The sequence below is a fragment of the Dermochelys coriacea genome, chromosome 5, assembly GCF_009764565.3.
Source record: "Dermochelys coriacea isolate rDerCor1 chromosome 5, rDerCor1.pri.v4, whole genome shotgun sequence".
Lineage (NCBI taxonomy): Eukaryota > Metazoa > Chordata > Testudines > Dermochelyidae > Dermochelys > Dermochelys coriacea.
The window spans coordinates 76,533,482-76,553,870 of NC_050072.1; the positions used below are offsets into that span (position 1 = coordinate 76,533,482).

Genomic DNA, 20,389 nt, shown 5'->3' on the forward strand with positions numbered 1-20,389 from the left:
GGGGGTGTAAGGAGGAGAATCCTCCTCAAAGATATGTACAGTATAGTTGTAGTCTGGTAATTAAGGCAGTTTTATTTTACATGCATGTAAAAATTAGTAGCAATACTTGTAAAAACTTTTTTTTTTTTTTTTTTTATAAAATATAGCATAGACACAATGGTTTGGCTTGGCATAAAGATTCTGTTAAGATTCTCTTGGGAATAACCTGCCTAACTAGTTGTTTGTCACACAAAAGTTACTCATTAGTCCCATTGCAGGAAAGGAGCCTTTTATTTTATGCACCATATTTCCTGATTTTAGCATAAGAAATTAATTGCTTTAATAGATTAAATTTTTTTATGTGCAAGTTCAGGGTTATAATTTTTTTTTAAATTTCCTGCACATAATTCTCCACTCTTAAAGATATGTGAATGCACCAATAGAAGATTTATTTTCTTATGTTTAAGGAGTTACTTGGGTAAAGTTTTCACTTTAGAAAAAAATAAGAATTTTGTAGCAGTTAAATTATTGGCTGTAATATCTTCTGTTAACAGTTCTGTAAAATTGCCTTGGTGTTATCTTCAAAGGAAAACTTGCTAATCCTCTCTCAAGAAATTTAGGATGCAGGGATAAAATAGCTGAAAGTTGGATAAGAAGCAAATAGAAAGGAGATGAAAATCCAATACCAGATGCAAATTCACTTTTTTCAGTCTTAGGTGCACAGAAAGATGTATAATTTTCTAAATCCAGATATGTGGTGGCAAGGCATCAGCTAGTAAAATCCTTGTTTCCATAGTTGTAACTGGTTTTACCCTGTTTGCTTTTGTTCACTGGTTTTAAAAACATTGTTTAACAAACATACCAAGAGCATGATAATATCAACAATATCTGCTTGATTCATTGAACAGACTACTCCACAAATAACCTGGGACATTTTAATCTTTAAAGGTGAATTGAAAGGCTTTACACCTGCCAAAACTACAGTTAAAGATTCTCTTTCCACTACAGAGATGTCGCTAACACATAGGCCTAGTTTATACTAAAAGAACCTTACTGGATAGTCCTGCTTGTTCAGACACATCTTATACTGGCAAAAGATTGTATGGAGCTGCCTTCTTTACGGTGTTTCAGCTGTTTATGAAATTATTGGCTATGGTATGTGAAATGGTGAGCCCTGAACTTGGTTCTTGGCATGGAAGTCAAGGAGAAACTATCAACAACTGGTGACTCTTGTTCTTGGATACAAAAGTGTTTTCATAAAAGATAAATCAGTTGCAGACCCATAAGTACAAAAACGTGACAAGGTTTGAACTGAATGATCCAGTTGAGGAACTAATTCAAAAATGCAGGTAAAGTTGGGTGCATAAAAAGTGAGCGTTTGGGAGATTGTTGCATTTACGAGAATACTAAAGTAAGTCTCAGGAATACAGAGAACAGAAGATGAGGACTTGCAGCCAGAAGGAAAGCCGGAGAATCACACCAACACCAGGAAGAAGCAGGGCTACATGATTGACTACCAACAGACAGACCTGTCACCAGAGCTGATATGTAGAACAGAAGGGTGTACTTTCTGCTAGGAGCTAAGATACGGGATTTGGACCTGAGGCTGAAGATGATCCCAGTGGGAGCAGGGAAGAATCCACTCATTATCCTTCACGTGGGAACAAATGATACTACTAGATTTTCTCTAGAACGCATTAAGGTAGACTGGGCCATGCTGGGGGAGACACTTAACAAAATGGAAGTTAAGGTGATCTTCAGTGGAATTCTGCCTGTCCATAGAGATGGAGAATGAAAGTGAGACAAGATTATGATGATCAGCAGATGACTCAGGCAGCACCACTTAGCCTCCATTTTGTTGTGGGATGTTTGACCATAGGGAGGCATTCAGACAGAAGGCTGTTCTCATGGGATGAATTCCACCTGAGTAGAGAGGGAAATAGACTTTTGGATGGAGGATGTCATACCTGATTTTAAAAAAAAAAAGCTTTAAACTAGGAATTTGGGGGAGATAGCTGGGAGATGCTCATGTACTCTCTACGCCTGATTCTGATACTGAGCAGGAGGATAATCAAGAAAGAGAGGATACAACAATGGAGAAAGGAACAGCAGAGGGTAGGAGAATGGACATCAAGAGGAAAGATGGCGTCATTAGAATTGGTATTGGCACTGAGAGTACAATGACTACCTAATCCAGTGAGGAATCTTGGGAAAGCCAAGCAGAAACAACTAAGATGTCAGTAGGCCAATAAAAGGAGCCTGGGTAACAAAATGGAGGAACTAGAATTACTCATGTAGGAAGTAAAATCAGATGATACAGGGATAACAAAAATATGGTATAGTAGTAGTTATGGCTAGGCTACATGTATTGAACAGTATGTTCTGTTCAGGAAAGACCGAAATGAAGGTAAAGGTGGTGAAGTAGCATTGTATGTTAATGATGAGGTAGACTGTAAAGAAATTAGAAGTGATGGAATGGATAAGACAGAGTCTGGGTCAAAGTCACTTTGGGGAAGAAAGCTACCACAGGTTCCTCTGGGATAGTGTTTGGGGTATGCTACAGAGCCCCAGGATCCTACTTGGGTATGGATAGACACCTTTTCAGCATATTTTTAATTAAATAAATACTACTGGGAATTGTTTGGTTATGGGAGACTTTAACTTCCCAGATATAGATTGGAGGACAAGTGCTACTAATAATAGTAGGGCCCAGATTTTTCTGGAGGGGATAGCTGAACCAACAAGATGTGATGGCATTTTAGGTTTAGTATTGTTGAGTAGAGAGGACCTCATAGAAGAATTGGTTATAGGGGACAACCTTGATTTGAGTGATCATGCACTAATTCAGTTTAAACTAAATGGAAGGATAAACAAAAATGGGTCTGCAATTAGGGGGTCCTTGATTTCAAAAGAGCAAACTTTAAAAAATTAAGGGAATTAGGGAACTGGACAGGACTGAAGAACTCAAGGATCTGAACGTGGAGGAGGCTTGGAATTGATTTAAATTGAAAATGCAGAAGCTATGTGAAGCCTGCATCCCAAGCAAGTGGATAAAATTTGTAGGGAAGAGTTGCAGACTACACTGGATGACCAAGCATCTCAGATAGGTCATTAAGAGAGTGCCTACAGGGAGTGAAAGATGGAATGGATCAGCAAGGAAAGCTACCTCTTGAAAGTCAGAAAATGAGAACTGCCGAAACCCAACCAGAGTTGGACCTTGCAAAGGAAGTTAAAATCAATACTAAAAGGTTCTATAGCCATGTAAATAAAAAGAAAAGAAGGAAAGAAGTGGGACTGCTAAGCACTGAGGGTGGGGGGGAGATAAATGGTAATCTAGGCATGGCTGATCACCTAAACAAATACTTTGGATCAGTGGGGTGGTGGCAGAGGGGCTAATGAAAATAAGGATGTTGAAGCTAAACTGAAACAGCTTAATGGGATCAAATTTGGGAGCTTGGATAATCACCATCCAAGAATATTAAAGGAAATGGCACATGAAATTGCAAGCCCAATAGTAACGATTTTTAATGATCTGTAAACTTGGGGGTCACACCCTACGATTGGAGAATTGTTGTTATAGTTCTTTTGAAGAAAAGAAAAAAAGTGATCTGTGAAACTACAAGTCTCTTAGTTTGACCTCAATTGTATACAAGCTTTTGGAACAAATTTTGAAAGAGAAAGTAGTTAAGGATATAGAGCTGAATGGTAATTGAGATAAAATAGAACATGGTTTTACAAAAGGTAGATTGTGCCAGACCAACCTGATCTTCTTTGAGAAGATAACTGATCTTTTTTTAGATAAAGGAAATGCAGTAGAGCCAATCTGTGTGGATTTCAGAAAGCCATTTTATACTATTCCCTGTGATAAATTTATTAATTAAATTGGAGAAGTTTAGGATTAATGTGAGAATCGAAAGGTAGATAAGGAATTGGTTAAAGCGAGGCTACAGTGGGTCATACTGAAAGGTGATCTGTCAGGCTGGACTGAGGTTGCTAGTGAAGTTTCTCAGGGATCGTTCTTAGGACCAATCTTAGTTAACATTTTCATTAATGACTTTGGCACAAAAAGTGGAAGTGTGCTAATAAAAATTGTGGATGACACAAAGTTGGGAGATGTTGTCTATATGGAGGAGGACTGAAATAGTCTACAAGAATTTCTGGATGACCTTGAAAACTGTAGTAATAGAAATGGGATGAAATTTAATAGCGCAAAACGCGAGGTCATGCATTTAGGGACTAACAACCAGAAGTTTTGCTATAAGCTAAGGACTTAGCGACAGGAGAAGAAAGATATGGGTGTATTGGTTAGTTGCAAGAGGACTGTGAGCTATAAATGTGATATGGCTGTGAAAAAAGCTAATGGAATCCTAGGATGCATCAAGCGAGGTATTTCCAGTAGAGAGAGGGTAGTGTAAGTACCGTTATACAAGGCACTGGTGAAACCTCGTCTGAAATGCTGTGTGCAAGTCTGATCTCACATGTTTAAGAACAATGAATTCAAACTGGAATGGGTGCAGAAAACTACCTTATGAGAGGAGACTCCCAAGAGCGTGGCTTGTTTAGCCTAACAAAATGAAGGCTGAGGGGAGATAAGATTGCTTTCTATAAATACATCGGAGGGATAAACACCAGGGAGGGGAAGGAGTTGTTTAAATAAGGGCCAGCGTTGACAGAAGAACAAGTAGTATAAATTGGCTATCAACAAGTTTAGGCTTGTAATTAGATCCATGTTTCTAATCATCAGAGGAGTAAAGTTCTGGAATAGTCTTCCAAGGGGCAAAAACCCACCTGGCTTCAAGACTGAACTGGATAAACTTATGGAGGGGATGGTAGGATGAGACTGACCACAGTGGCATGTGGCCCATCTGCAACCGCTAGTAGCGAATATCCCCAATGGGCAGAGATGGAACAGTAGATAGAGAGGGCTCTGAGTTACTACAGAGAATTCTTTCTCAGGTGTGTGGCAGGTGGGTCTTGCTGACATATTCAAGGTCTAATTTATCATCATATTTGGGGTTAGAAAGGAACTTTTTTCCCAGATCAGATTGGCAGAGACCCTGGGCTTTTTTCACCTTCCTCTGTAGCATGGGGTATGGGTTTAGACTAGAATAAATGATTAGATTCTCTGTAACTTGGAGTCTTCAAATTGTGATTTGGGGATTTCAGTAAGTCGGCCAAACATTAGGGCTCTATAACAGGAGTAGGTGGGCAAGGTTCTGTGGCTTGCAATGTGCAGGAGGTCAGACTGTATGATCATGATGGTCACTTCTGCTTGTAAAGTCTGAATAATATTTCTAGATTACATTCCATATATATATGCTGACACAGTTGCTTCCTCTTTTTGGAAAACTGTGTGAAAACTTTATGCTTATTTGTAATCTGTGATTTACAAATTACCCCATCGCTTCACTGTGATAATTATTATTATAACCCCAGAAAAATGTTTCCGGGATCTAGTTGTTGTTTGGGGGCCTTTGTGTGGTAGCATAACACAATCAGGATTTAGGCTTTGTGGTGGGTGTTATACAGATGTACAGTCCTGCCATTAAGAGCTTCTATCAAGACTGAGTCAAGTTGTGGGTCTAGAAGAGAATGAAAGGGAGAAAAGTTGCAATAAAAGGAATGTGAAGTTACGCATACTTACAATATATCTATTTGTAAATAGACTAGAGATACTAAAGTCTCTTTAGGCCACCTGCTAGTGTCAGCAGTAAGGTCCTGCACCTAGCCTTCTTACCTGCTAGCTTAACACCCCTCCCACCCCCAAGAAGTCTAACAAACCTGGGCCCCAGTTGGGCCACCAGACTGGCTAAACTGCCCAATTGGCTCAGAGGATCAGCAGACCTGCTCTTAAGACCAGCAAAAGAAGCAGAGTGCTGATTGCTCAAAGCATTCATCCAAGGTCACGATAGCTTTGGCCCCTGAAATTCCTCACTCCAGGTAACCTAGCTCTGATGCTCGGCTCCAATTTCAAACTACCAATTCCTGCTCTTACTACTAGGCATGAGTGCCCACATTCCGGTCTTTGACAGCTAACCATCATCACGTGGTACTTTACTGTAGTACTCAGAGTTAAAGGCCAGAAGGGAGCACTAAATCATCTAGTCTAACATCCTGTATATCACAGGCTGCCAACATCACCCAGCATGCACGTGTTAAAGCTGGTATTTTCACTTGTTAAAGAATTACAACCCTCAGGAGAGGGTTTGTCATTTTAGAGGTATGTGTTGAAAAGGGACTTAAAAGGAAGGTATAATAGCTGCTTTATGGAGGGATTTGGTAAGAGTCTTCCATGCTGCAACATGTCTTCAGACCCTCTTCCATATACACTTGTGGAAGAAGCCAGTCTCCATCTCTCAGTATATTTCCGTATTTGGCAGAGTGGGAAAGGATGAAGCAGTAAGATGCAACAGTGGATAGCTGGTAATAAAGCCTGCTCCAGTTCCACTTGCACAACAATTTCCCTTACCATCCTAATTCACACACTGACTTTTTTAACACACAGTCATCCCCCTTCCGCTTCCCATCCCTACAGTCACCACAGGCACTTAACTTCTTTGCTTATTTTTCGTAGTGATCTTCCAAAGATGGAGGTCAGAACAAGATCACTCCTAGGTGAGTGTTTTTTAAAATGGGGAAAATTTTCTTGTCTCACCACTCATGTAAAAAGTTTTCAACCAAGCTGGAAAACATTTAGTTGGAGAATAGTTTATCCATTCAGAATGCTGCTGCAAAGATCATTTTCCTAGCCCATCACATATGAGCCTCCCCCTTTTTTTCATCTTTCCACTGGCTTCCCCTTCTCTCTTGCACCAAACATAAGCTACTTGTCTTCACTTAAAAGGCTATTCATGGCCTATGCCTGCATTACCTATCATTGCTTATTTACTATCGAGATGTCAACTCCTACTGGCCAACGGGTGCTAGAAAGAGGAGCATTGAGAGCAACTTTAGGTGCATTTTCACGGCAATGGAAAAAAGGCACATCCCCGACACCAGGACAAACTTCAAGTCCCTGTTCCAAAGCACAAAGGCAATAGAGCTTCTGACATCCATTTTGTTGAGAAATGTTTTAGGTGGGCAAAACTTATTTTTTTCACTCTCATTCTGAATGGTGGCTAAACATATCCGAAAAAAATTAAGTCTGAGGCAAGCAACCAGCATAAAAATAAATCAGCCAAAATGTTCTTTGCATCCCTTTTTTGTACATTCTTACGCTTAAAGTACAGAACTGCTTTGCTCAGAACTATGTTAGTCTATTAGATGTCTTAAAGTATGCTCTTTGTCACATCTACATAACCAAGCATGTGGGTCTTCATTCTTTTACTGCAATTCTTAAGACCGACAAGACCTATGGGTTACTGGCACATGAGTAGGGTCTGTTCATCAGGAGATAGGGTTGTTTTGCTTCCAGCAGCCTTAGACTTGTTCTAAAGTCCCTCAAGTTTTTGTCACTTCTGGTGCTACAATTTCTCTTTTAATTTGGCTCCTTTGAGGTACAAGAATGTCATCCAGTCAGATTAATGTGGGAAGACAAAACGAAGCATGGGGCAGAAGATGCTTCTGAGTGGTGTTCTTCCAAAAGTGCGTAGATTATTTATTACTGCTTGTCTGGGACAAATTCCTTTTAAATGTGCTCTAGTCTCTCCTTCCAGGTGTTCATTTCAACCTGTTAACAAGGAGCAGCATTAGAAGTAATCTTTTATGCTGAGCAATATTCTAAGGGCTGGCAAGTTTAAGCCACCTCATGTTTCTGTCAGCACTGCATTAGTCAGCGCTTTTTGAAACGTACCTACAGCAGAAGACCACTCCACTGCAGCTTTCACTTGACTAGATCAGCATCATGCACTCCCTGCTTTCAGATAAACGTTGGTGAGTGCAGAGTAGTTCAGTACTACAGATAACCCTCTTGTGGCAGGTGACGAGTACTGCCAATCAACCAGACTAGTACATAACCGTAGCGCCTCAAAACAGGTCTCGTCAAACTGAGACAGCAATAGTAAAGGAACGTCAGAGGCCCGTCACCAGCAGAGCTCCCCTGTATGTCTGTTAGTCAAGGGGCCAAAGACCAGAGTACTCCTGCCTACACATTTGGCACAGTCAGCTTTGTGGTTAGTCAGACTCTTGGGCATGAATACTGCCCCATCAGCTTCACTGTACAACAACCAAATAGTAGGGTCTTCCAAGAGCTGAGAAGCTGAAGATTTTTCTCTTTATCGTAATTGGCAACAGCTTTCTCAAGGCTTCATCAGCCACTGGTTCTTTGGGGTCAGCCATCTTTGGCTAGGCGCATTCATGCCAATATAGGGCTTACTATTACTGTGAGGCTAGCAGAAGGCTTCAAATGTGTGGTACGTGCCAATCAGTGTAAATTTTGAATGGCAGAGAAAGTACATTGACGTTGGTCTTACACTGAACGCTATTCTAAAGATGCACTTAAACATTATATTTGATTCTCAATAATAATTAGGACTGTCCAGTGATTAAAAAATTAATCACGATTTAAAAAAAAAGTAATCATGATTAATTGCACTGTTAATAATAGAATACCATTTATTTAAATATTTTGGATGTTTTCTGCGTCTTCAAATATTGATTTCAGTTTCAACACCGAATACAAAGTGTACAGTGCTCACTTTATATTTTTGATTATAAGTATTTGCACTGTTAAAAAAGCAAAAGAATAGTATTTTTCAAGTACAATACAAGTACATAGTGCAGTCTCTTTATCATGAAAGTTGAACTTGCAGATGTAGAATTATGTACAAAAAAACTGCATTTATTCAAAAATAAAACAATTTAAAATTTTAGAGCCTGCAAGTCCACTCAGTCAAATCGCTGACAAACAAGTTTGTTTACATTTGCAGGAGATGATGCTGCCTGCTTCTTGTTTACAATGTTATCTGAAAATGAGAACCTGTGTTCTCATGGCACTATTGTAGCTGGTGTCGCAAGATATTTATGTGCCAGATGCACTGAAGATTCATATGTCTCTTCATGCTTCAACCACCATTCCGGGGGACTTGTGTCCAGTCCATGCTGATGACAGGTTCTGATCTATAACAATCTAAAGTAGTGTGGATCTGACATATGTTCATTTTCATTATCTGAGTCAGATGCTACTAGCTGAAAATTGATTTTCTTTTTTGGTGGTTTGGGTTCCATAGTTTCCGCATCAGAGTGTTGCTCTTCTAAGACTTCTGAAAGCATTTTCCACACCTCATCCATCTCAGATTTTGGAAGGCACTTCAGATTCTTAAATCTTGGGTCAAGTGCTGTAGCTATCTTTAGAAATCTCACATTGGTACCTTCTTTGCATTTTGTACGTAAATCTGCAGTGAAAGTGTTCTTAAAATGAATAACGTGCTGGGTCATCATCCGAGACTATCGCATGAAATATATGGCAGAATGTGGGTAAAACATAGCAGAGGTAAGACGATTCTCCCCCTGAGGAGTTCAGTCACAAATTTAATTAATGCTTTATTTTTTTTTAACAAGCATCATTAGCATGTCCTCTGGAATGGTGCCTGAAGCATGAAGGGGCATACGAATGTTTAGTATATCTGGCACTTAAATACCTTGGAATGCTGGCTACAAAAGTGCCAGGCAAATGACTGCTCTCACTTTCTGGGTGACATTATAAATAAGAATCCAGCAGCATTACCTCCTGTAAATGTAAGCAAAGTTGTTTGTGTTAGAGATTTGGCTGAATGAGAAGTAGGACTATGAGTGGACTTGTAGGTTTTTAAGTTTTACAGTGGTTTGTGTTGGAGTAACCAAAAAAGAAATCTACATTTGTAAATTGCACTTTCACGACAAAGATTGCAAAACCGTACTTGTATGAGGTGCATTGAAAAATACTATTTTTCATCATTTTTTCAGTGCAAATATATGTAATAAAAATATATACTTTGATTTCAATTATGACAGAATGCAATATATATGAAAATGTAGAAAAAAATCCAAAATATTAAATTTCAGTTGGTATTTTACTGCTTAACAGTGCGATTAAATTGTGATTAATCACAATTAATTTTTTGGAGTTAATTGCATGAGTTAGCTGCAATTAATCAGCAACCCTAATAATCTTAACAATGGAGCTAAGGAACGTGTGAGCATAGTGGTAAGACAGTGGTGCATCTACAATTCGCCGAAAGGATAAGAAATCAGGGTCGTGTTGCATAGTGTCATATGCAGTTGAAGTGGAGAAAGGACATTGCTCATGGGAGTACCTATAATATGGGACTAAGAGGAGGAGCTTTGTAAAACTTTGTAAAGTACCTATAAAACAGTACAGTAGAACCCTGTATATCCGACCCTCCATTATCTTGTTCCCCGTATTAACCGAACAACCAGTGTACGTAAGTCCAGAAGCAGGCGGTCTCTCCTGTGGTCGCTAGACAGCACTGCAGCCTCATACTTTCCCATTCTCCAGATTATCTGAAATTTTGATTACTGTTCTGGTCTTGTTTCAGAGTAGCAGCCATGTTAGTTTGTATTCGCAAAAAGATTCTGTATTCTTTTTGTTCTGGTCTTGGTCCCAGTTAGATCAGATAAATGGGATTCTGCTGTAGTTAAATCCAGCATGATTCTATGAATTGGCGATGACCATGAAACTTCCATACTAAAGTCATCTCCATAACTCCAATTCTCTTCACCAAAATCAAGCATGACATATTACTAGAAATGTGAAAGGGGTATAGTGGTTGAATATAGAGGAATTATTGATGAATAAACAGGATGGCGAGTAAACCTAGGATGAGTATTCATCTAGAGTAAGAGTTAATGGTTTATACAACCTTAACTGAGTTTTCCAACTTCCAGATTTTGAGGAGTATTTACAAACACTATGTGAAATAGTTGTGGACTGTTGCATTTTATTTCTGTTAAGGCACATTGTGCTGTGATTAGATAGAATGACAACACATGTTCATGCTTGATTCAAATCAGCCAGCAGACCTTTATGCCAGTAGAACTAATTTCTGCCTAACTTCTGATGATCTTAGAGGTCCCAGTGTTCCCAGGGAATAACTGAAAATTAAAATTTTCCAAAAGATAGTCAAGTTACAGGTTCTTTTAGGGGCCAGTAAAATGACCTGACAATTTCTACCTTCAGTAATCTGAGAACATTACAAATAGATCTTATTTCAAAAATCAAAAGAGCCTTTCAACTTTGACTGTCTATATATTGTTTGACTTCAGATTTATTTGTTTTGTGGGGGATGGGGAAGACATGAGATAGTACATAGGGAAATTCAAGATGAAAAGCAGACTTGTTGAGAAGTCTACTGGAGTAATTATGGCAAAATCAGGATTTTAATGAAAAGTGAGCTATAAACTTGAATGAAAGTTGCTACCGTGACCTCATAATGTTGTTTGGTTCACCTGAAATGAATCCTTGGCATAAGCTCATCACACTAGGCCTCTTACTAATAAAACAAGCCTTTCTGTGATAGCAAAACCAAATAGCCTAATTATGTATGTCCTTCTGTTTGCCCCAGCATGTTTCAAACTAATGGCAATTAAAACTTAACAATATTGTACCCCTGCAGTAGTGTTAAAAAGATATGATGGGGTCATGGGTAAACAGTCTACATCAGTGGTCTCCAACCTTTTTACGCACAAGATTGCTTTTTGAATTTAAGATCAACCCAGGATCTACCCCACCCCTTCCCCGAGGCTCCGCCTGCTCATTCCATTTCCCCCCTCCTTCTGTCGCTTGCTCTCCCCCCCCCACACTCACTTTCACTCGGCATGGGGTTGGGGTGTGGGAGGTGGTGCAGGCTTTGGATTGGGGCCGAGGGGTTCAGAGTGTGGGAGGGGGTCCGGGATGGGGCAGGGGGTTGGGGTGAAGGAGGGGGTGAGGGGTGCAAGCTCTGGGAGGGAGCTCGGGTGTGGGCTCAGGGCTGGGGCAGGAGGTTGGAGTGCAGGAGGAGGTGCATGGTGAAGGCTCCAGCCAGGAGGCGCTTACTACAGGCAGCTCCGGTTGGCTGGACAGTGGGGCTAAGGCAGGCTCCCTGCCTGCCCCGGCCCCACGTTGCACCTGGAAGCGGCTGGCATGTCTCTGCGGCCCCTGGGGGGGGGGGGCGGGAGCAGGAGCAGGCAGGCGACTCCATGCACTGCTGCTGCCCCTGTCCCCCAGCGCCAACCCCACGGGAGCTGCGGGGACAGTGCTTGCAGCCCCAGAGGGGGGCAGCAGGTCTTCATGTGCTGCCCGCACTTGCAAGCATTGCCCCCGTGTGGTAGATGCGGAGTCAGCACTGGAGGGTGGGGGCAGTGTGCGGAAGCAGCCTGACCCCCGCCCCTTCCCGGGTCACAGAGACATGGTGCTGGCTGCTTCTGGGACCAGGGCAGGCAGGGAGCCTGCCTTAGACCCGCTGCGTTGCCGGACTTTTATCACCTGGAGATCGCAATAGACTGGCAGAGGCTCCAGGATCGACCAGTCGATCGTGATCTACCGTTTGGTGACCACTGGTCTACATGAATGATGATGAACCAAGGATAGCTTCTATAAAGAAGTGCATCAAAAGGGATATCTGTACTTCATTGATTTATCTTCATATAGTATCTAGAGGTAGTGGTATTAAGTAGTTGTAGATTTGCTGTAACTCTTGTTTTGTTTCTTTTTACAGGCTTATGCATCAGGATGTGATATCGTTATATTGGGGACTGATTTTGAAAGATTACAAATAATCCCTGGAGCAAAACATGGGAATATTCAAGTGGGATGTGTGGACTGCTCAATGCAGCAAGGGAAGGTATGTAGTATTGTTACTAATAATGCACAGACCATGTTATAGTGTTAATTTATGGGAGGGATCACCACATAATAGTGCTTTCCAGGTAGTTATGAAGCTCACAGTTTAAGCACAAACAAGTAGACAGAGGTCGAGGGAATAACAATAGGCAAAACTTAACTTGTATATAAATTAACTTAATTCACTGTCGGCAGGATAGCAGAAGTTCCTCTCAAATAAAGAATTAATGGCATACCAGGAGAGGGACCTTGCAAATGAGCTCAGGAAGGTTGTACAATGCATAGCCAGTTCCATGGAAGAAGGCACAGAGGAGATTGTCAGATTTTCACTAACGAGTTGAGGAGGTTGAGTATTGGTGAAGATCCTGTCATATATATTCTGATGTCTTGTTAGTAAGTATGTGAATATAATGCTAAGGTGCATAAGCAACATGCAGATTTGTGTTGACAGGCTGGTAAAAGGGGACTGCTCATTATTTACTCATGTTAAATAGAAGAAAATGTATTCTGAACCTACTAGTCTGTGTAATTGGATGATCTTACTATTGTTATCCTTATCTTCTCTTCCTTTTCTTCTCACCTGCTGCATTTTACCTCTGTTACTAAAGCGCTATTTAGGGCAGAGACCATGTCTACTGTGTTTGAACAGCACTTAGCGCAAGAAGGCCCTGATCTTATCTAGAGCTTTTGAATGCTTCCACTATAACAAGATACTTGTATGAAAAAGAAACAAATTACATTCTTGAAATTGTCGTTCATGGATGGTCTTGATGTCTTGCTACGCAACATAACTTAAGTTCACTTGGCTCAAATGTTCTGCATGTGTCAGTCATTTAAATCAAAATATATAAAAATTAACCAGTCCAACCTAGTAGTTATAACTACGTAGCCATTGAACACTAACATGTCCAAGAAAATAATGTGCACAAGTGGAAAGTTCTAATGTGGATTAATTGCTCACTGATGTGATACTATATCAAGTGATGAATCTGCTAAGCAATGATAGGCCAAGATACAGCAGTTGACTAATCTGGTGCTGCCTTTTGATTGGAAGCTGATAGGGCAGCCTCAGAAAGATCTGTTGGAGGATAGCTGTAGATAAGGTGGGAAGGAGGGAGAAGCTTCTGCTGCAACTGAGCTGGGGGTTTCCAGAGTTACTTCTACGTGGCTAGGCCTGTCTTAATTTAAGAATAACAGGTGTTATGTAAATGAACAAATTACACCATACCTGATTCTGACTCGAGTTGATCTCCAGCAATGAAATTTGTGTGCTGCAAGTAGAACGGGGTAAATAATTGACTCTTTGGTTCACTTTCAGTTCCAGAAAGCTGGGGGGAAATGTTAGGGTTGAACTGAATACAAAAAATCACAAGTTTCAGCATATTGAAAAAGGGTTGGGGTTTTTTTTGTTGGTTTTTCTTTTTCTTCTTTGGATTGAATAAGACACAGATGTGACCAAATTGGAGAATCTACAGGGGAGCAACAAAAACAGGAAATTTAGAAAACATGACCTATGGGGAAAGGCTGAAAGAATTGGGCATATTTAGTCTTGAGAGGAGAATGCTGGAGGGGCAGACATGGGACAGGACGTAAGTCTTTGGATATGCAAAAGCTTGTTTATAAAGAGGACATGGATCAGTAGTTCTCCATGCCCACCAAGGGATTGGACAAGAAGTTATCAATTTAGCATGCAGCAAGGATGATTTCAATTATGTATTAGGAACAGTTTTTAACGGTAAAGATATCTAAGCACTGGAATACGTTACTGTGATGCTTACAGGAACTGTGAGTGCCAATCTCAGACATCATGACAATTACCAAGTGAATATGGAATCCCCATCATTGATGGTTTTTGAGACCACATTAGACAGACAGCTGTCAGGGATGATCAAGGTGTATTTAGCCCTACTGGCATATGGAGATGGATTAGACTTTGAGTTCCCTTCCAGCCCTACATTTCTATGATTCCCTGTCTCTTGACCTGAAATGCTTTGTTTCTGGGCATGTTTGTGTAGAGGCCTAGATTCACAAAACAGATGGAGGAGGAGGAGGAGGTAGTAGTGTCCTCATAACTTTAGTCCAGTGGTTCAGCATGCACAAGGGATGTGGGAGATGAAGATTCAGTTCCTACATCTGCCTGATGTGGAGCAGGGATTTGAACTTGGGCTTCTCACATCCCAGATGAGAACCCTGACCATAGCCTGGTGATTGATCATTTTCTCTCCCTGGCATTAAGGATTTGTCAAATTATGGAAGAGCTGCTGTCCTGCTAAAATGATCACATCAGTGATGTCCTCCTACATTACTTTTACCCTTTTCCAAAAGGGTTTAGATAATGTGCAGACTGTACAAGCAGAAATCTTAAATTTAAAGACATCGTGGTGTCACCCCAAATGTCTGTGTAAGCATGTGTCTTGTCACTATGTTAACTTTTGCTACTTTTATGTAAGTGTTATAACACCATTATCTAGGCCATGGGTGGCCAAACTTAGCGACCTTCCGGCCGCAAACAATAATCTTCAGAAGTTTGAGACTTGGGTGCAGTAGGACTAGTGACTGAAAACTCTAGACACCCCTCCCTGCTGGGTTGAAGCCCCTAGCTCTACCACAGGGCAGAAAGCCCCGAACTCCCTCCCAGTCTGGTAAGTGGAAAATGGTGGGGGTGGGGGGCGCTCCGCAACCCACACTTTTTAACTATAAAAGAACTGCAAGCACAGTTTTGCCACCTTTGGTCTAGACCAAGGAAGTATGTATATTAAGGAGCGTTGTCTTTACTGATGCAGTATAATCAGTGGCAAAAGAAATCTTCACAAACAATGTGGTATGATGGCCCTCAGTAGTGTATTTGTCTACTGAAGGTTTGATAAATTATATATATTTCTATACTTCTGAATGTGAGATTCCTCCCCCCCCCCCAATGTAATCTTTACTCTGAATTGGAGTTTCTAATATTTTGGCCTTGTCATTTTTGGTAACTGCAACCTTCTTGTATACTCTTTAAATCTTAAGTTGATAAAGAATCTAACATTACCTTCTGTAAAATGAAGGTAATATTGTCGGATCAAAGCTATGTGTTGATGCTTCATTTCTGTTTTTAGATGCTTTAAATTAGAAATGGATTTTAGCTTTCTGTATCATGTGTTCTTTTAGTTTTACAAAGAATAAGTGTTGGTAGCCTAGTTGGGAAGAATGGAACAGTCCTTTCCTGGGATAAGTGTTTAAGTTTTAGGACCAGGTGGTTAGCAGAGGACACAATTAGATTTGAAAACAATGCAAAATATATATATAGTCTTGCACAATAAGACACAAATTTAAAATGCAAAATCAGGACTTTCCTGAAATCTAGGTGAAACTTTAACTTTTTTCCTTTAGAGACAGTTAATGAATTATAATGTTTTTTTTTTTTCCTACTGTTTTTCTATGTTGGACATCTACATATTATATTTCAGCCTAGTGCACTAGAATCCCTTGGAGAAACTGAAATATAGCTTTTGATAGATGTTAAATCTTTCCAGTTCAAATTCTGCATCCTAAAGTATACTTTCAAAATCTTGGTCTTGTAACTAATGATTTGCTGCTGGTATTTAAACCTTGCACTTGAACTGATTAAACAAGAAAACTGCAGCACCTTGCTAATGCGCAGATCAGTAGCTTTATGATATTTATCACCTGTTCAAACTTCACAAGATTATGCCTCACATCAAAACAAAATATGCAAATGTGTCCTCCTCCTGCATGTTTCCCAGTAGAACCAGAAGTGCACAGGTAAAAGTAGATAAAGATAGAAGCAAATTGAAGCAACAGTACTCTTAGCTTTGATTTGCAGAATTCAATACAACTAATGAAATAATTTATCAAAAGTAAGTGTTAGACTCATTGACTAAGGTCAGAAGGGACCATCATTATCATCTACTCTGACCTCCTGCACATTGCTGGCCACGGAACCTTACCTATTCTTTGAAAAATACCTCTAAGCTCTGGCTGAGTTACTGAAATTCTCAAAAAGAAAAGGAGTACTTGTGGCACCTTAGAGACTAACAAATTTGAGCATAAGCTTTCGTTTTTTCCACTGAATGCATCAGATGAAGTGAGCTGTAGCTCACGAAAGCTTATGCTCAAATAAATTTGTTAGTCGCTAAGGTGCCGCAAGTACTCCTTTTCTTTTTGCAAAGACAGACTAACACAGCTGCTACCCTGAAACCTGAAATCCTCAAGTCATGGTTTAAAAACTTCAAGCTACAGAGAATTTGCCATTTACGCTATTTTAAACTGGCAAGTGACACACGCTACCGAAGAAGGTGAAACGCACACCCCGCTCCCCTCTGGGGCCTCTGCCAAGCTGACTCTGGGGAAAATTCCTTCCCAATCCCAGATATGGCAGTCAGACCCTGAGCATATGGACAAGACTGCCAGGCAGATATTTGGGAAAGAATTCTCTGCAGTAACTCAGATCCCTTCTCATCTAGAGTCCTGTCTCCATCAATTGGGAATTTTTGCTACTGGCAGTTGCTGATGGGCCACATGCCATTGAAGGCAGTCCCACTCTATCATCCCTTCCATAAATTTATCAAGCTCGGATTTGAAGCCAGTTAGGTTTTTTTCCCCATTGCTCCCGTGGAAGGCTGTTTCAGAACTTCATTCCTCTGAAGGTTTATCATAATCCCCTGATATTTGGTGGTGGTTGTGTGTTGTGGTTTGTTTGTTGTTTTTTTTCTTTCCCCCTTAAAGCTCCAGCAGTCATGTTGTGTGATTCTCAGCTTTTGTTTTTTAAAAATTTACCCTGGCTGTTCAGAAACCAGAAGGCAACCTTCTTCCTCACCCCCAAACCCTCTAATTTTATTGTTTTAAAATCTGAGGATTTAAAGTCAATCTTACGATGGCGGGACCAGGGGGTCTGACTCATGACTTTTGAACGCTTGGTATTGGCAATATACAGAGATTTCTGCAGGCATATTTGCTTAGTCATCTTGACGAAATGCTTGACACTTTATACTAATGCTATTGTATGTGCATCTGTACTGCTTGTACAATGCTTAGATAATGTACAGTGCTTAAAAAGTGCCAAATATGACCTGAAAATAAAATTCTTGGTCAGAGGCTATTTACTGACTCATAAATATATATGATCATCTTAAATGTGCAGACTGGTGTGTATATATAGACACTGTGTGATTGTTAAGCAGACAGTGGATATAGTTTCATAATCACTGAAGGATGAAATGTCTTTGAACAGGAATCCCATTATCCGTAGGATTTGGTAATTCTGGGTTATTCCACTTTGCCAAATCTTGATGGTAGAGCAAAAATGTTCTTTTGCAGTTCTTTCCTGCATTGACATCGGCCTTTCAGAGCTCTTTCATGGCATGAATGCAGCTGTGTTTCTGCACAGTCTTGTTCCTCTGGGCTCAGAAAAATGCACTTCTCATCCTGAAGTTCTGTTGATAATATTGACATTTTTATACGTGAAATAATTAGCATAAAAAGAGTAATGATTGCCTGGCGAGCTAACATTTTCTTGGTCTAGACAGGATGTTAGTTGCTTTTGAATTTAAACAAAATATTATTTCATGCAGCTAGTTAATTGTACAGGTCACTCTGTGCTTCACTTATAACTTAAGTTTATCTAGAAACTTCAGTCATATATAGGGTGTGTTCCAATTGATAACTTTCTCAATTATTCTTCATCCCTGCTGAGATTTTCTATACCTGATCTTTCTGAAGGTGAATACATTTGGAAAGCTTGAGTAAAAGTGATTCAGCTGTTTTATATGCTAAGAGAGAGGGAAGTACTTTGTTTAAAAAATTGTTCTAGTGCATCAGAAATTTTTGGTATAAACTTTGACATTCAGCAGGGAGATGGTTCCTAGATCAGATGTCATTTGGTGAAAATCAGTTCAGAATTGATTAGTCTAATGATTCAAAATAGGCTTCCCACAAGCATCCTATGTTTTATTTAAAATAACACTTAATTTTACTAATCCCTGCCCAATTTCATACGCATCTTCAAAGAATTCCACTCAGTTCATGCTTCACAAGAACAATGGCAATAGAATATTGAGAAATCACTTCTGCAAAAGAAAAGGGGTGTTTGTATGTAAAATCAGGATGGAGGTGAGAAGTGTATTTTTTTTTTTCCCTAATGGATTAAAAAATGTGACCATGAACTGGTAATTACACTGTCTTAATGCATATGCAGCCTTACTTTTTAACTTTTCTGACTTCTGAGTTAATCTCTTTGGAACCTTAATTCCTTTAAGATACTTTTTGAATACAGTAAACATATGGAAGGTCAGTTCTGTCCTTGTTTTGCTAAATAGCATTTAACAGCAAAAAGGCCTTTTAAGTGATTCCCTTTGTCTCCAGAAGAAATGTGATGCTTTTGTTGCATTTTCACCTTTGCTTCTTATCTGGTTGTGGACAACAACTACAACCCAGGAAAAGGCCATAGACCCGATCCTTGGGTGAGTGCAATATCGATGGCTGCTGTGAAATTCAGAGGATTACGATTTATGTAGAGGTACGACTAAGAAGAAATGCGTGCTTGGAAACAATGCAGGTTGCATTGATTATTCTAAGTCATGATTTACGAACTTCAGTATGTTAGGGGAGCCCCTTACATTCCCTGTTACAGTTTTGGTTTGTGGAAAGTGGCAAGGGAGAGCAAAGCCTTTGCCTGAGGGCAGCCTCTTCTTCCTTGGTGTGCTACAGAAATGCCCTAATAGAGCTACATGGGCCTTCTTTAAACTTCATCAGTGCCTCCCCACCCAAAGTATCCCCACTGTTATGATGCCAGGGGTGCAGTGAACATACATAACTTTTTCTGATGGTCACACAGTGGTAGTAGTCCTTACAGTAGAACCTCAAAGATACGAACACCAAAGTTGTGGACTGACCAGTCAACCAGACATCATGTAAAATTGGAAATAACCAATCAGGCAGCAGCAGAGACAAACAAATACTGTACTGCATCTTTATAGGTAAGCACGTCTGGGCTGCCTGTTTCCCCACCTCTTTACCCCCCACCTTTCCCCCCGCCATCCCCGGGGCAGCCACTTACAGCAAGACACTATAATGGTATCCTAAATCACATTGTTGATTATACCAGTGTTGGACTATAAGAATCACAATTATTAAGTTTACATTTCCATCTCAGTATTTTATTTTGCGTCCTGTGGAAGAAACTATTCTAATTACTCTCAAAATAGTAGCTTTATTTGCAGAATCACAAAAATATGGCAATAACGGTTAAGTAGAAAATGTAGGGCAAATATTAACTAGAGATGTGTTCTAAAAACAAGGCTTCTTTAGGTTTTTTGCAACTTTGACAGAATTATAGTTGGCATTTTTGGGTCATGCTGATGTGTAAATTGCTTGAAGAGTCTGATGCAGGCTTTTTAAAAAAAAAAAAAAAAATTGAGGTTTTTCCTCTCAGAACTTGAGCCTCTACCTTTTTGTTTAAATTTACTGGCAATTTAGGTATGACAAAATCATGTTGTGTAAAATGCTACTGCAACTGCTTTTTATACTAAAAATGAAAAAAATCTTATAAAATGTTAATGGTTTATTTGTAATTCACATTCTTATGATGATTTTACAGAAATAACTTGAGCCATAATTTTATGGAAGTAGACAATTATGCTGTTTATATAGTCT

General features: G+C 39.9%; 1 protein-coding gene across 7 annotated transcripts in view; it reads left to right on the forward strand.

Moving 5' to 3' along the window:
• Positions 1–20,389, forward strand: part of DMXL1 (Dmx like 1) — a 146,427-nt gene that overhangs the window by 5,976 nt on the left and 120,062 nt on the right. For all 7 annotated transcript variants that reach the window (XM_038401733.2, XM_043514928.1, XM_043514929.1 and 4 more), the window contains exon 2: positions 12,612–12,737. In XM_038401733.2, coding sequence (XP_038257661.1) covers positions 12,612–12,737 — 126 coding nt within the window. The remainder of the gene's footprint in view (positions 1–12,611; positions 12,738–20,389) is intronic.